The sequence below is a fragment of the Heteronotia binoei genome, chromosome 5 (assembly GCF_032191835.1).
Source record: "Heteronotia binoei isolate CCM8104 ecotype False Entrance Well chromosome 5, APGP_CSIRO_Hbin_v1, whole genome shotgun sequence".
NCBI classification, from domain to species: Eukaryota; Metazoa; Chordata; class Lepidosauria; order Squamata; family Gekkonidae; genus Heteronotia; species Heteronotia binoei.
Window position 1 is genome coordinate 126,748,883 of NC_083227.1, and position 14,374 is coordinate 126,763,256.

Here is a 14,374-nt window from a genome sequence, read left to right on the forward strand (position 1 = left end):
CGGGAACGGCCGAAGGGCATTCTTGTAACTCCCTGGTGGCCCAGACAGCACTGGTTCCCCCTGCTCCTTTGCCTGACTGGCGGGATGTATCACCACTTCCCGCAGGCCCCGGACTTGCTGCTACTGCACGGAGGGCAGGTGGTACACCACGACATACCGCAACTGAAGTTGACGGCTTGGTGGCTCCAGTAAGGTCATGGTCGGAAAGGGCCCAGTTTGTGATGCTGAATAGCAGGAAACCCTCCACTCGTAGAGCGTACTCCTATAAATGGGGAGTGTTCGTCCGTTTCTCCTCCTCCCGTACGGGTGACCCTATGACGGCGGGCCTGCCGATCGTCTTCGACTTCCTACTATCCTTACTGGACAAGGGGCTCTCGGTATCCTCTGTTCGTGTGTACCTTGCGGCCATTTCTGCTCACCACTCGCAAGTGGATGGGCGTACTGTGTTTGCCCATCCAGACACTAAGCGCTTCCTCAGAGGGGCTATCAGACTGTATCCGGCTGTTAAACATCTGGCGCCCGCCTGGGAACTGTCTCTGGTTCTACAAGCCCTCTCGGGGAGGCCTTTCGAGCCCATGGCTACGTGTTCCCTTCAACTGCTAGCCTGGAAAACGGTGTTTCTGGTAGCCATAACCTCGGCTCGACGGGTAGGGGAGCTGGCAGCCTTGCGCTGCGATCCCCCCTACTTATGTTTCTCTGAGGAGGGAGTTCGTCTACGACCTGATATCTCCTTCCTCCCGAAGGTAGTGTCGGCTTTTCACCTGGACCTGGAGACGTGCCTTCCAGTCTTTTTTCCCAACCCATCTAATGAGGACGAGCGCAGGCTGCACGCCCTGGATGTAAAGAGGGCGCTAGCCTTCTACCTGCACCGCGTCAGGCCTTTCCGGAAAGACCCTAGGCTCTTCGTGTCCTACGTCCAGCCTTCCCTGGGGCATAAAATATCGGCCCAGAGGCTGTCCAAATGGATAACGGAGACTATTAAGCTCTGTTATCTGCTGCGCAAGAGGCCCTTACCTGGGCCCATCAAGGCCCATTCCACCCGAGCGATGGCGACTTCAGCGGCCTTCATGCGAGGCGTCCCACTACAGGACATTTGCAGGGCTGCAACCTGGTCCTCTGGACATACCTTCGTACGCCACTACGCGTTGGACCTACGAAGCCGTCGCGAAGCGGCGCTGGGCCGAGCGGTGTTAGAGTCTGCTTCCTGCTGATGGACCGTGGCACCCGCCTCCAGGTATGGTCTTGGCTTGCTAGTCTCCCATCAGTGTGATGCACAGAGACCACGAAGAAGATAAACAGGTTTCCTACCTGTAACTGATGATCTTCGAGTGGTCATCTGTGCAGTCACACTCCCCGCCCTCCTTCCCCGCTGCGACCGGTCCATCATTGGGCTGACGTGGCGGTCAGAAGGAACTGGCGGGATGTCCGTGCCCGTCTCAGTGAGCATGCGTGGTGGGGGCTCCTGGGCATGCGCACTGGGACGTCGGCGCGGAAATCCGCAGCTTTTAAGTTTACCGATCGAGATCGGCGCAGGCGCCTTACTCCCATCAGTGTGACTGCACAGATGACCACTCGAAGATCATCAGTTACAGGTAGGAAACCTGTTTTTACCTTATTACCTAGCTTGTGATGTGTCATAAAGTCACAATAAGTAGTTAACAGGTGTAGCTGGGATACTGGATAATAGTTAGGCATACAAATATGTACTTATGACATTCTAGGTCTTTCCTAATATTTCCTAAAACTTCTGGCTGCTAATTAAGTTACATGCAGAGTTTTACGTGCAGAGCCAGTTTGGTGTAGTGGTTAAGTGCGGAGAGCTGCAAGCAGGGGGAAAACCGGGGGTGGAGTCAATCTGGGGCCCCTAAGGTGTAGGGGCCCATAGGCCAGTGCCTACTTGACCTAATCCAGCTCTGAGAGACTGTGAGCCGCTCTGAGACTGAGCGGAGGGCAGAATATAAATCTAATGTTGTCGTCTTAATGCTGTTGTTTAAAATATATGCTGAATTATGTAAATACATACAGTAATTCAGTTACATGTAGAGTTTTATTGTTGTTGTTTCAAATATATGCAGTAACTCTTGGTATTATCTAAGATTTCATAAAATGGGCCAGTGCAGTTAGTGATCCAAACACTGCCCCAACAGAATTATGGCAGGCCACAGTACTTCGCTGGTAGACTGTGTTTTGGGTTGCTGCAAGTAATACAGATGTGGTTTTAGATGTAGATATGAAATATATTTACTTGAAACGAAGACCAAGTAAAACAGGAAGCAAACTGACGTACAAGATCATACAAAGTTGCCTTCTCCTCTCTCTGCCCCACAGGTCCATGCAGCACACTGGCCCCTTCCCAGTGTATGACTCAACTGATTGGCAGGGCCTTACTTCTAAGCCTGCTGTGTGCCCTCTGCCTCCCTCATCAGCTGGGTCCTGGTGCATGATCCAGCTAATCAGTACAGTGTCTCCTGAGAAGGTAGAGAGAGCAAGAGGGAGTGAAAGGAAGAGGACTTGGGTGATATAACCCACTCATCTGCCTATCTGAGGGGTCTTAGAACTGGGAGGGAATCAGTGTAGCAGGAGTCTACCTCCTGGTGGCAGTAACAAGTTCTGCTTTTGTTCCTCCCACAGTGAGTTACACAGGGTCCATTCCATCCGTCACGGTGGGTGCCAGGCTTTTTGGCATCCTAGACAGGGCTGCCTACTCGCACCCCCCTGTTTCTCATTCAGCTGCTGCTTAAAGACTGCCAGTGAGGGGGAAGCTCCACCCCCCCCCAGTAGCTGCTGATTCCACTCTTGAACTGTAACTGTAAAAAAAAAAGTTTTTCCTAATATCCAGCTGGTACCTTCCTGCCCTTAATTTAAACCCATTCTTGCAAGTCCTCTCATCTGCTGCCAACAGATCTCATTGGAATAACAGCAGCTGGGAGGTGGGGGCAGGGTTTATTCAGCCACCTCCCTGAATATCCTCCATGCCACAAGGAGGGGTCAGTCACCATGACTTCCAGATGCGCGCACGCGCGTGCACACACACACATTCATTTTAAAAAATACAAAAAAAAGAAGGAAGGTTGTTAGTCTGCTAAATGCTGAACTTGCCCATAATTCCAGATGTTAGCAAAAGGAATCAATCAGGAGTCCAGCAGCACCTAATAGACCTTGCTCCTGTTTTCTCTCGGGCAGAGTTCCTCCAGTGTAAGCCCACTGATGTGAAAAAGTCTACACTGGGTGCACAAGAAGCAAACCATAATGTACTAAAACTGGGAAGGGGGTGGGGGAGAGCCACATTTTTGCAAGCCCTTGGTCAACCAGAGCAGGAACAGGAGCCCTGTGACTTCTACGGCAGAGGGGTTTTGCAAAGATGACTAAGAACGCAGGGGGGGGGGCGTCTTGAAGGAGCTCAGGGAATGCATTCCAGACAATGCACTAAAAAGGGGAGGGGAGGTTTCCCAGAGGTGGGGCAGCAGAAGTGAGCGAGCAAGCCCCGCCAGCTTTCCCAGCTCTGCCTGGCTGGCAGGCAAAGGCAGTGAGGGGGAATCATCACTTATATGCCCAGAGAGTGGCAAGGCAAATGGCAGCTACAGAGCAGGGCTGGCTTAGAGGCTGGAGCTAAGGCTTAGGCAGGTGGTCACCTCCTTCTCCAGCTGGCTGTGGCTGCTGCTGCTACTCTTGCACGGAATCAACCCATTGAGCTTTTGCCAGCCTGTGCTATGAAAAAGAAGGGAGGGAAGGGCAGGGCAGGGCAGGGGGTGATGGCAAAGGCCTGGATGGTCTCTTGCCCTGCCCTGGAGCTACTAGCCTGAGCATGTTGGCTCTCAGCAGTGGAGCAGGGTCAGCCCTGGCTAGTACTGGGCAGGGGGTAAGCCCTATGTGGCTAGGTTCAGAGGCAGGCAATGGCTGACCCCCTTGGAAGGTCTCTTGCCTTGGACACCTGACCCTCCCAAAGAGACTGTGTCCTGACAACTCCATGCTAAGCAGACCTCACTTGGCAGGAGGAAGTGGAGCATTTCCCCACTGGGTGTTCGAGGGCAGCATGGGAAAGGGAAAGGAGGCCAATCCCTCTGAAGCACCCAGGGGCACAGCCAGAACATTCTGGGGGAGGGGGGACAGGAGCTGCCCTAGAAGCCCCGTTGCCTACTCGGCTTCTCCTCCCCCCCCCCCGGGCCAGGCACTGGTGCGGGGAGCCAGGTCCACTGCAGTAAGGTGCCTCCGCCTGGCTGCTGCTGCCCTGCCGCTGCAAATGGAGCAGCAAACAGAATCTGGTGAGGCAGAGGAGGGTAGTGGAGAGACAGGCGAGGGAAGGGAGGGCAGGTTTGCGAGCTCACCTACTGTTGCATCATCCCGCCGCCCCTTTCTTGCTGCTGCCACCCACCTGCAGCATTCCTGCTTGGTGGCAAGGTGGGCAGTGGCAAGGGCAAGCATGGCAGTGGGGAAGGGGCACCCACCACCCGCCCCTGTGGCCCTGGAGTGCCCTAGGCAACTGCCTACCTGGCTGACTGGGATGCACCTGCCCTGCCAGCCATGCAACTGTGTGTATGTAATTACTGAAAAATTTATATCCTTTCAGATATTTTATGTATTACAGATAAATATTCTGTGCATAGTGCAGCTTTCCTTTTAAAAATGGAGTTCTCTTTAATTCAAGGTCCATTGCTTGTATGTGTGTGTACAGCAGGTGTTTTTTGATAAGTGTACATGTTTTGGATACAAGTGTTTCTTTTTCTTTTGTAGGAACTGGAGACATTGTTGCTGTCATGATAACAGAATCAAAGGTTAAAGAGATCCTAAATTACTTAGAAAAAAATATGTCTGTCCTAATTGAAATAGCAGTTGGAATCCGCGATCAAGCTAAAAATTTTAGTCGTAGCTCTCTTGTCTTCGTATCAATATCGTTTATAGTTTTGATGATAATTTCTTCAGCGTGGTTAATATTTTATTTCATACAAAAGATCAGATACACAAGTGCACGTGATCGAAATCAGGTAAGCATTCTTTGAATTCTACGTCATGGAGCTATTTAAAATTGAAATATTTGTGTTATTGTGAAGTAATCTGATAGAAATGATATTGTGGAACAAACACCAACTGAAGTCCTAGAGCAGGTGTGTCAAACTCATCAGACAACCACAACAAAAGATTTTTGTTACTTAAAATAAAACATGCTTAAAACATTAGCATGCTTGCAATATTTTGTTTAACAGTCTCTAATAACTGATACCTTGCTCTGAATTCTTGCATCAAAAACTGGAGACAATGCCTGTGCTATAGCAATCTTGAGTATGCTGTTCAGGTATTGTTCAGGTGTGCATCTGTAAGTTGCAAACCTACTTTTGATTTATTGACATTTATTACAGAAATTGCATCGTCAGTGCTTTGCATCTAAGAGTAGAGGAAAACATGAAATGGCTGGGCATTGTGAGTTTTATACATAAATTGCTTCATATACTGGTCAAGAACATGTGAGGGCACCATGACGCAGACTGAGGACTATGTGTTTGTCTTCAAAATTATAATCTTCCCCAGAAAAATAACTACAACTTGTACTGTGCTATGTGACAGTACAAAAATAGAGGGACAGCCTTGTATAATGGCCAATATCAGCCTACTGTCTGGGAAGACTTAAGTTCAAAATCCCCAATCAATCAAAGGAAAATGTGAAAGAAAAATCAAAGGAAATGTGATGGGTGAACTTGGTCTGGATACACTCTCAGCCTAATCCTGAGAGTCAAGTCCATACACATAGAATCATAGAGTTGGAAGGGACCTCTAGGGTCATCTAGTCCAACCCCCTGCATAATGCAGGAAACTCACAAACACCTCCCCCTAAATTCACAGGATCTTCATTGCTGCCAGATGGCCATCTAGTCTCTGTTTAAAACCTCCAAGGAAGGAGAGCCCACCACCTCCCAAGGAAGCCTGTTCCACTGAGGAATCACTCTAACGGTCAGCAAGTTCTTCCTAATGTTGAGCCGGAAACTCTTTTGATTTAATTTCAACCCATTGGTTCTGGTCCTACCTTCCGGGGCCACAGAAAACAATTCCACACCATCCTCTATATGACAGCCCTTCAAGTACTTGAAGATGGTGATCATATCACCTCTCAGCCGCCTCCTCTCCAGGCTAAACATCCCCAGCTCCTTAAACCTTTCCTCATAGGACTTGATCTGCAGACCCCTCACCATCTTTGTCGCCCTCCTCTGGACCTGTTCCAGCGTGTCTATATCCTTCTTAAAATATGGTGCCCAAAACTGAACACAATACTCCAGGTGAGGCCTTACCAGAGCAGAGTAAAGGAACACCATCACTTCATGTGATCTGGACACTAAGACTGAGGAAAAGTAGGAATTGAGCAGTTCCGCCCTCTCTTCATTACCTGTTACAATTTCACTTTCTTGCCCTTGTAATGGGCCTTCCCTGTCCTTGTTCTTTTTCTTACTCTGAACATAAGAAAAGAACCTTTTTTTGTTGTTTTTAGCATTTTTGGCCATTCTAAGCTCATACTGAGCTTTAGCTTTCCTAACTTTTTCTCTACAAGCACTGGTGATTTGTTTATATTCATCCTTGGTTATAAGGCCCTCCTTCCAATTCCTAAAGGAGTCTTTTTTATTTCTCAAGTGGGGGACCAGATACACTGACAGAGCCATGATGGGCCTGTGGTTTGTTGAGTGCCTAAACCAATGGGAGCACTCCATTTGGCCACCACTATTAGGGAATTATTATTTATAGATAATGTTAATTTCCTTCAGGCTGGGTACGAAATGTCATGCTGGTGAGATTGCTGTTGGAGAATGAATGATGCTTAGATCGGAACTGATGGTACAGTAGAATATTGTCCATTCCAATAGGTAAACATTCAACAAGTCCTGTGCTTATAATCTATATCTCTAATAGCCACATGTGACACCCATTTTTGGATTTCTAAATCTATGGATCAGGCCGCACTGATATGAAACAGATTTTCTTGCCAGATTTGCAAGAAAATCTGATATGTTAAAATACATTGGGGGTAGGGCTGTCAACAACAAAAAAATTCGGCAATATCCAGATTCAGAAATAAATTTTTCGGTATTCCGGATATTACCAAATAGTGGTATTCGGGTATATCCAAATATACAGAGCTATTCGGATATATACGGTATTCTGCTCCCATTATACCCTATGGGCCATTAAAGTCAATGGCAAAATAGGGTATATTGGAAGCCACCTGGAGGGAAGGGGGTTTGAGGGAGGGCCCCCAAATTTGCAGGGAACCTGCAGTGGACTCTCCCTTACAAAACCCCCAAGTCCCCAAAAGATTGCGCTAGGGGGTCTAATTCCAGGGGCACCCAAAGAGGGTGCCCCTATCCCATCATTATACCTTATGGGCCATTGAACTCCATGCCAACATAGGGCATAATCAAAGGCTGTTGGAGGACAGGGAGGTTGAGGGAGAGCCCCCCAAACTGCAGGAGACCTGCAGGGGACTCTCCCCTACAAAACCCCCAAGTCCCAAAAAGATTGGGCCAGGGGGTCCCTGTCTCTGGGCTCCCCAAAAGGCCCATTGCTACCAATGCTGGGGAAAGCCCAATTAGCCACTTCACTATAATTGCTGTGGGAAGAGTGGCTCTGGCCAGAAGGGGGTTTGAGGGAGAGCCCCCAAAACTGCAGGGCAGATTCAGGGGACTCCCCCACATGCAGCCCCCCGGCTCAAAAGACTGCACCCATCTGTGGGCACCCCAAAAGGAACATTGTTCCCAATGGAGAGAAAAAAACCAATTAGCCACTTCCCCCACTGTAATTATCGTGGGAAAAGTGGCTCTGGTGAGCAGGGGGGGTTGGGGAGAACCCCACAAACTGCTGTACAGCTTCAGGGCACTGTCCCACACAAAACCCACAAGGCCAAAAAAAATTGGACCAGGGGTCCAGTTCCTGGGGTACCCAAAGCCTAACCTAACTTCAAATCAGAGAATCTCTAGAGGACCCCCAATGCACTAAATATGTCTATCTACTCTGTGCACCCTGGCACCAATATAAACCCAGCTGGCAACTTCAGTACAACACAAAACACAATCTGCTCTGCAGACTTGACTTTAGCAAGCCCAGATGTCAGCTCTCCAGCCCTGCCCCAAACAACACGGGAAGAGCTGGCCAAGCACACCAACCATGCTGGTTCTGGGTCTCTCACCCAGATGCCTGCTTCCCTGCCACAGAACGCTCAATCTACAGATGCCAGCTCTCCAGCCCTGCCCCAAACAACAGAAGCAGTTGACCACACCTAACTCCACATCTGTATCTGACACAAAGTTAGAAGCATTTAGACTTACCTTGAGCGATGGACGGTTAGCTGGTCTAGGCTCTTTGGCATTACCCAGGGTGCACCACGAGGAGGTGAGCCAGAGTTGCATCCCAAATGAAGATGTCTGGGAGGGCCTCAGAGAGTGAGAGGGAGGGAACCATTCCTTCTCTCTTAGCAGCAACATACACCAGCCATCACTGTCCCATTAGGGGAACTTTAGGTAAGGTGTGGCTGCCCTCCTCATCACAGCCCCCCCCCCATCTTTCACCTACAATAAAGAACAAACAGAAGGAAAAGAAGAAATGGAAGAGAAGGAAACAAGACATTGGATTTCCGTCCTGCCCTTCACTCTGAGTCTCAGAGCACCTTACAACAAGTCACACAGCCTCCCTTACCTCTCCCCCCCCCCCCAGCAGACTCCCTGGGTTGGCCTGAGAGAGCTCTCACTGAAGGCACCCTTTCAAAGAAAACTCTGAGAGCCATGGCTGACCCAATTCCACTCCAACAGCTGCTCTGCAAGCAGAGGAGTGGGGAATCACACCAGGTCCAAAAAAGATAACAGTCCATACACTTAACCATTACAGCCAGGAAACCCACAAACACAGTATGGCACTCTGACTGGAGCTGCTGGTTTTTCTTAGCTCTTTCAAAAATTCTATTGGCTATGATGAGTTGGGGATTGGGAAAATTTTCTTTTACTGCTGTGCTGACTTCATGCAGCATTCTTTCTGAGTCAGGCAGGCAGCATGATGGGAGAAATGTTGGGGCTGGGCCATTTCCCGCCAATCAATTGACCAATTATTGGGCTGGGGCGCTTCCTGGGCTCTTTCTAATTTTATTTTAGGGAGGAGCATTTCCCTGACTTCTCAGACCAGACTGAGAGATGATGCAGGCACAATCAGGTGCTCACTTCATACACCCTCAGAGTCCATGTTTGGGCAGCCAAACAGTGGCATGTTGACCTTCAAGAAGACAAGCATCACCACTGTGTTGGGATTGAGGCTTGCGCCATGCGGGCTGACAATGTTGCCCGCATGGTAAAAAAACCCGCTCGCTCTCAACGCTCATCGGTGGGCACGACAGGAACGCCTGGGCCATGGCAGACAGGTCCGGCCAGATCATCTCCTTCGAGACCCAGTAATCCAATGGACAAATGTGCTGCGGCTCACAGGGCTCCTCAAGGTATACGCCCTGACCTGCGCAGCACCCATGTCCGCTGTCACGGGCCCAACACTCCTGGAGGGGCTAGCGAACCACCCGTAGAGTGCCATCCCTGCAGTCTTCGCAGTGGGAGCCTTGTGGGAAATGCCACGTGGTGGGGGATGAGCAGCAGCCGCCAAAGCAGAGGAGCTGCTTTCACCCCTTGCTTCTTCAGCTCCTGCCAACCTTGTCCTCTTGGCATGCTCTGCTCAACCTCCTGGGAGAGCTCGTCTCGCCATTGATTGAGCTTGCTGACCCGCTCAGCGACCTTGCCCTTACCATGTGAGTCACACATGGCTGCCAGCATGTAGTCCTTCTGCTTTGTGAGTACCCCAAAATGTTGTTCAAGCCCGCTTTGCAGACGACTCATGAGCACACGCACCGCTGGATGGAAGTCTACACGGTCTTCATATAAAACCAGAAACTGGGCCAGTATCTCATGGACCAAGTGGACCATGGGAATGACCAGTGTGATGCTCGCTGTGTCAGACGAGAGCATCTCCATGAAGGCCTTGAAGGACTCAAGAACCTCCACAGTCTGAGAGAAGGTCAACCAGTCCTCCTAGTTAAGCTGGTTCTCGTCTGAAATGACCCCGCTCTCATCGATCAGGGCATCCACAGCTGCTCTCAACTCCACCAAGCACTCCAGCATGACACAGGTGAAGTTCCAACGGCAAGCTGATCAGCACCTGTTTCTCCTCCAGCAAATAAGCATCAGTATCACTGTGGGAGAAGTGACTCACGATGCGTCAGCATTTCTGGAGCAGAAGCCGACACTCTTGGGTCGCCGTAATGTCATCAGCATCCTTTTTGGATGACTAACCCACTTTGTAGATCAGGTGGGGTGCGTAATGCCCACACGCTCGGTCATCACGATCCATGTTCGTGCCACCATCTGTCACCATGTAGCCCGCAGTGACCCCACTGCCTACCCAATCCTTTGTCGAGCTAGTGATGATGGCATTGATGTTGTCCCCTGTGTGCAGCCTGTTGATTGGTTCGGCATGCAGCAAGGCCTTACGATAGCCAGCCTGGGGGGCCCTGACCCTGCCTGCCACTTCCACCCCCCCCCCCCCACCCAACTCCCTGGCTTGCCACCAGTGTGCAGTCAGAGACAGATACCCTTCATGCGAACTGTGGGGAGTCCACAGATCTGAGGTGAAATGAACAGTTGCCCCCGCAGCATGGGACAAATGATCCCTCACCACAGACTACATTGCCCTGAAAAGTTTTGGCACAATGCTCCTGCTCATCGTGGTGCGGCAAGGAACCTTGTACAAAGGGGCAAGTGAACGAAGCATCCCCCGCAAGCCATTACTCTCCACTAAGGTGAAGGGATGTCCCTCGGCGATCATCTTGGCAATGTGCCAAGTGACCTCCGCACTAATGTGCTTCCTCACCGCCTTTGTTGGCATGCTAAAGCCACCCCCACCAAGCATCTCAGCCACAGTTGCCTGGCGCTCCCTCCTTACCACGGAACTCCCTGGGAGAGTTCTGGAGGTGGATGCAGCAGGAGGACCCATCTTCGGGCTGGGTGGCATGACTCGCTTGGGCACCCCACCGGCAGCATCTCTCTCCCCTCGAAGAAGCTCCGCCACATGGTGCTTCTTCAAGTGGTTCCGCATCCCCACAGTCAAGAGATGGGCAAGATCCCTCCCACAACTGATGCAGTCCCTATGGAGCTGGCACTGCTCAAACTGGGGATCCTCCATGATCTGGAAGTGCTTCCAGACATCGGAGGAGAATGGGTGCCCACGCTTACGGGAAGGTGAGGTCACTGGAGCCGTCTCCTGTGAGGGGCTTGGGGAAGGTATGATGTGCCTTGGGGTGGCAGGAGGAGATGGGTGTCGGGGAGGAGGGGGTGGAGATGGCGGCACCAGGGAGTGCCTCTCCATCTCTTTCTCCTCCACCTCCTCCGGAAGCATCTCCTCTTGTCCATCCCCAGAAGGCCTGCTGGAGTCCAGAGGAACCGGAGAAGTGGTTCGGTTGGTGGCCACTGTCTCCTCCAGCTCCGCCATAACCCTCCGCGTCCTTGAGGTGATGCTGCGAGACAGAAAACTGTCACTCAGCCCAGCCTCAAAGGCGACTGCTCTTGCTCCCCCTCCTCCCACTACTGAGGCTGAGCAACAACAGCTGGAGGAGCGAGTGCCTGAGCAGCAGACCCCTGCCCAGTGCCAGCACCTACAGGCACCTCTGCTGGTGCAACCTCAGAGGCAGCCATGGGGCCTCTTCCTCGCACCACTGAACCTCGAGGGTGGAGTGGTGAAAGGCCCCTCTGGAGCAGTCCCGCGCATAGGTATGGGGGTCCTCCCCCTTCCCCTCCACCCCTCTGGTCTTCTCCTTCGCTTTGCCCCCAGGGACCCTCTGAGTTCCCTTCCTGCCACTCATCTCTCCCCTTGGCCAAGCTTTGTCTAGATTGAGGAATAGTGTTTGGGGTGTTTGGATCACCTAACCACCTGCTCTACTAATGCAACCTAACCAATTAGAACCTGACTCCTTTTTAATTACCCTCCTCCCACCAAAGCTTTTTTTTTTAAAGAGGTCCCTAACCTATCCTGTTAAAAATTTCCTTTTTTGTGTTTGAGCTGGTAGTAGTGGTTTAAACTAGGGAAACCTGACCGTACCTGGCTGAATGTTTTAAAAGGCTTCCTCGAGATGGACTAGTAAACCTTTTTAGTGGGACTCAAAAGCTTCTCCTAACTGGAATCTACTGGAACAAACCTGATTTTTGTTTAAACAAGAAACAGGAAAATCTGGTGTCATCTTAACTAAATCAAATCGGCTGGCATTGACCTTCAGTCACTGAAGGTGAAGTGCGCTGTTTCACTGTGCTACTTAAGCTAACCTACTTAAGCTGCCTTTATAAAGTGAAGCCTTCACTCTTTTCAACAGTCCTGACACTTCCTATTAAAATGCCAAACCACAGCCCTTCACTAAGTTAAGTTAAAGGAAACACACATATCAGACAGTCCCTCCTAACAGTTATCACAGGATCCTATTTAAATGCCCTGCCAAAAAAACAACAACTCCAAGAGTCCCAGAAGATGAAAATAAAATGTCTGCCACTGCACAAGCAGGCCACAGACAGACAAAAGCCAAAAAGCAGCAGACAAACCGAGGCTTTCCCCCCCACCCACCCAAAACCCTCAGGCCACAGGAAAATGGCAGGGAAAAATGGCCTTTGCCAAGGGACCAAACCAGGCTAACAGAGGCCCAAGACAGCAGAGCAGACTGGGAAGGGTAACCAGCCCTCCCCCCCAAAACCCACCCACAAGCACAACACCCAGACCAGGTAGGCAGGCACTCAGGCCAGGCTATCAGAGGCCCAAGACAGCAAGGCAGACCAGGAAGCGTAGCCAGCGCCCCCCCCCCCCAAAACTCACCACAAGCACAACACCAAGACCAGGTAGGCAGGCACTCAGGCCACAGGAAAATGGCTGGGGAAAATGGCCTTTGCCAAGGGACCAAAACAGCAGAGCAGACCAGGAAGGGTAACCAGCCCACCCACAAGCACAAAACACAACAACCAGACCAGGTAGGCCACAGGGAGGAAATGGCAGGGAGAAATGGCCTTTGCCAAGGGACCAAACCAGGCTACCAAAGGCCCAAAACAGCAGAGCAGACCAGAAAGGGTAACCAGGCCCCCCCAAACCCACCCACAAGCACAAAGCACAGTAACCAGACCAGGTAGGCCACAGAAAAATGGTAGGGGAAAATGGCCTTTGCCAGGGGACCAAATCAGGCTACCAGAGGCCCAAAACAGCAGAGCAGACCAGGAAGGGTAACCAGGCCCCCACCTCCCCAAACCCACTCACAAGTACAACAACCAGACCAGGAAGGCACTCAGGCCCAGAAAAAACGGCCTGTGCCAAGGAACCAAAGCAGACTACCAGAGGCCCAAAACAGCAGAGGAGAGCAAAAATTATTTTAACAAACTAGGCAATGTAATAAAATTATAAAGTGATTAAAACAAACAATCCCAGCCAGGCCAGAGCCACCCCCAATCCCCCTCAGCAACCCCCCCAACACAAAACCACCCAGACAAAAGCAAGAGGAAAACAAGGTTTTCTAAAGGATAGAAACAAAAACCTGCTTATAAAAATTCCCCTTCACCACAATAAGAAAAAAAAGGAAGGATCTCACCCAGTCAGATGCTGAAGTTCAGGATCAGGATCACCTCCCCCCCCCCCTCACCCCAGCCAGAGGCAGGGAAGGGCAGGAAAGGCAATCACAGACTGCCTTTTGCCTTTCCCATTGTTTTCTATGGAAGGAATAGCTTTACCAAATACCATAATTATTCAGAAATCAAGTAATTGGAAATACAAAATAGGCTCAAAAGCCTATACGGAATACCTCTTTCTGAATATTTAACGAAAGGCTTCTGTTATATTCAGTAACCCTTAACCAAACTGACAGCCCTAATTAGGGGTTTTAAATCTCTCCCAGTAAAAGACTGTTCTCCCTCTAAGGTGGAAGACTTTTTGTGGTTGGAGGACATCTCATCCTTCATTTAGGGAGGCAGGAACAAACTTTCACTTCCTGTTCCTCTGGTGGGTGTCACCTTCTGTCCCAGTTCTTTTCATGACAAAATCCAAAGTTCCTTTGGACGTCTGGTACTGTTCTTTGAATTCAGGCCATATGTTGGTTAAACACTGGCATATAGTTGTACAGAATATGCTGTAATATGGTTTTACCAGTAATAGTATGAAAATATTAAATCCAAAGAATTTTACTACCCTCTACTATCATTCCCAGTTTTTTAATAGGACCTATGAATTGTATGAGATGTGAATAGAGATGTGACAAGATGCAGATGGCTTCATTCATGCATCAAAATACATTGGTTTGTTTAAATCAGGGGTCCCCAACCCTTGGGCTATGGCCTGTCCCCTAACTGCA

The 14,374-nt window shown here is 50.2% G+C and overlaps 1 protein-coding gene across 3 annotated transcripts in view; it reads left to right on the forward strand.

Annotated features, from left to right (window-relative positions):
* RNF130 (ring finger protein 130) overlaps positions 1–14,374 on the forward strand; it is a 111,923-nt gene that overhangs the window by 39,535 nt on the left and 58,014 nt on the right. For all 3 annotated transcript variants that reach the window (XM_060240334.1, XM_060240335.1, XM_060240336.1), the window contains exon 3: positions 4,732–4,982. In XM_060240334.1, coding sequence (XP_060096317.1) covers positions 4,732–4,982 — 251 coding nt within the window. The remainder of the gene's footprint in view (positions 1–4,731; positions 4,983–14,374) is intronic.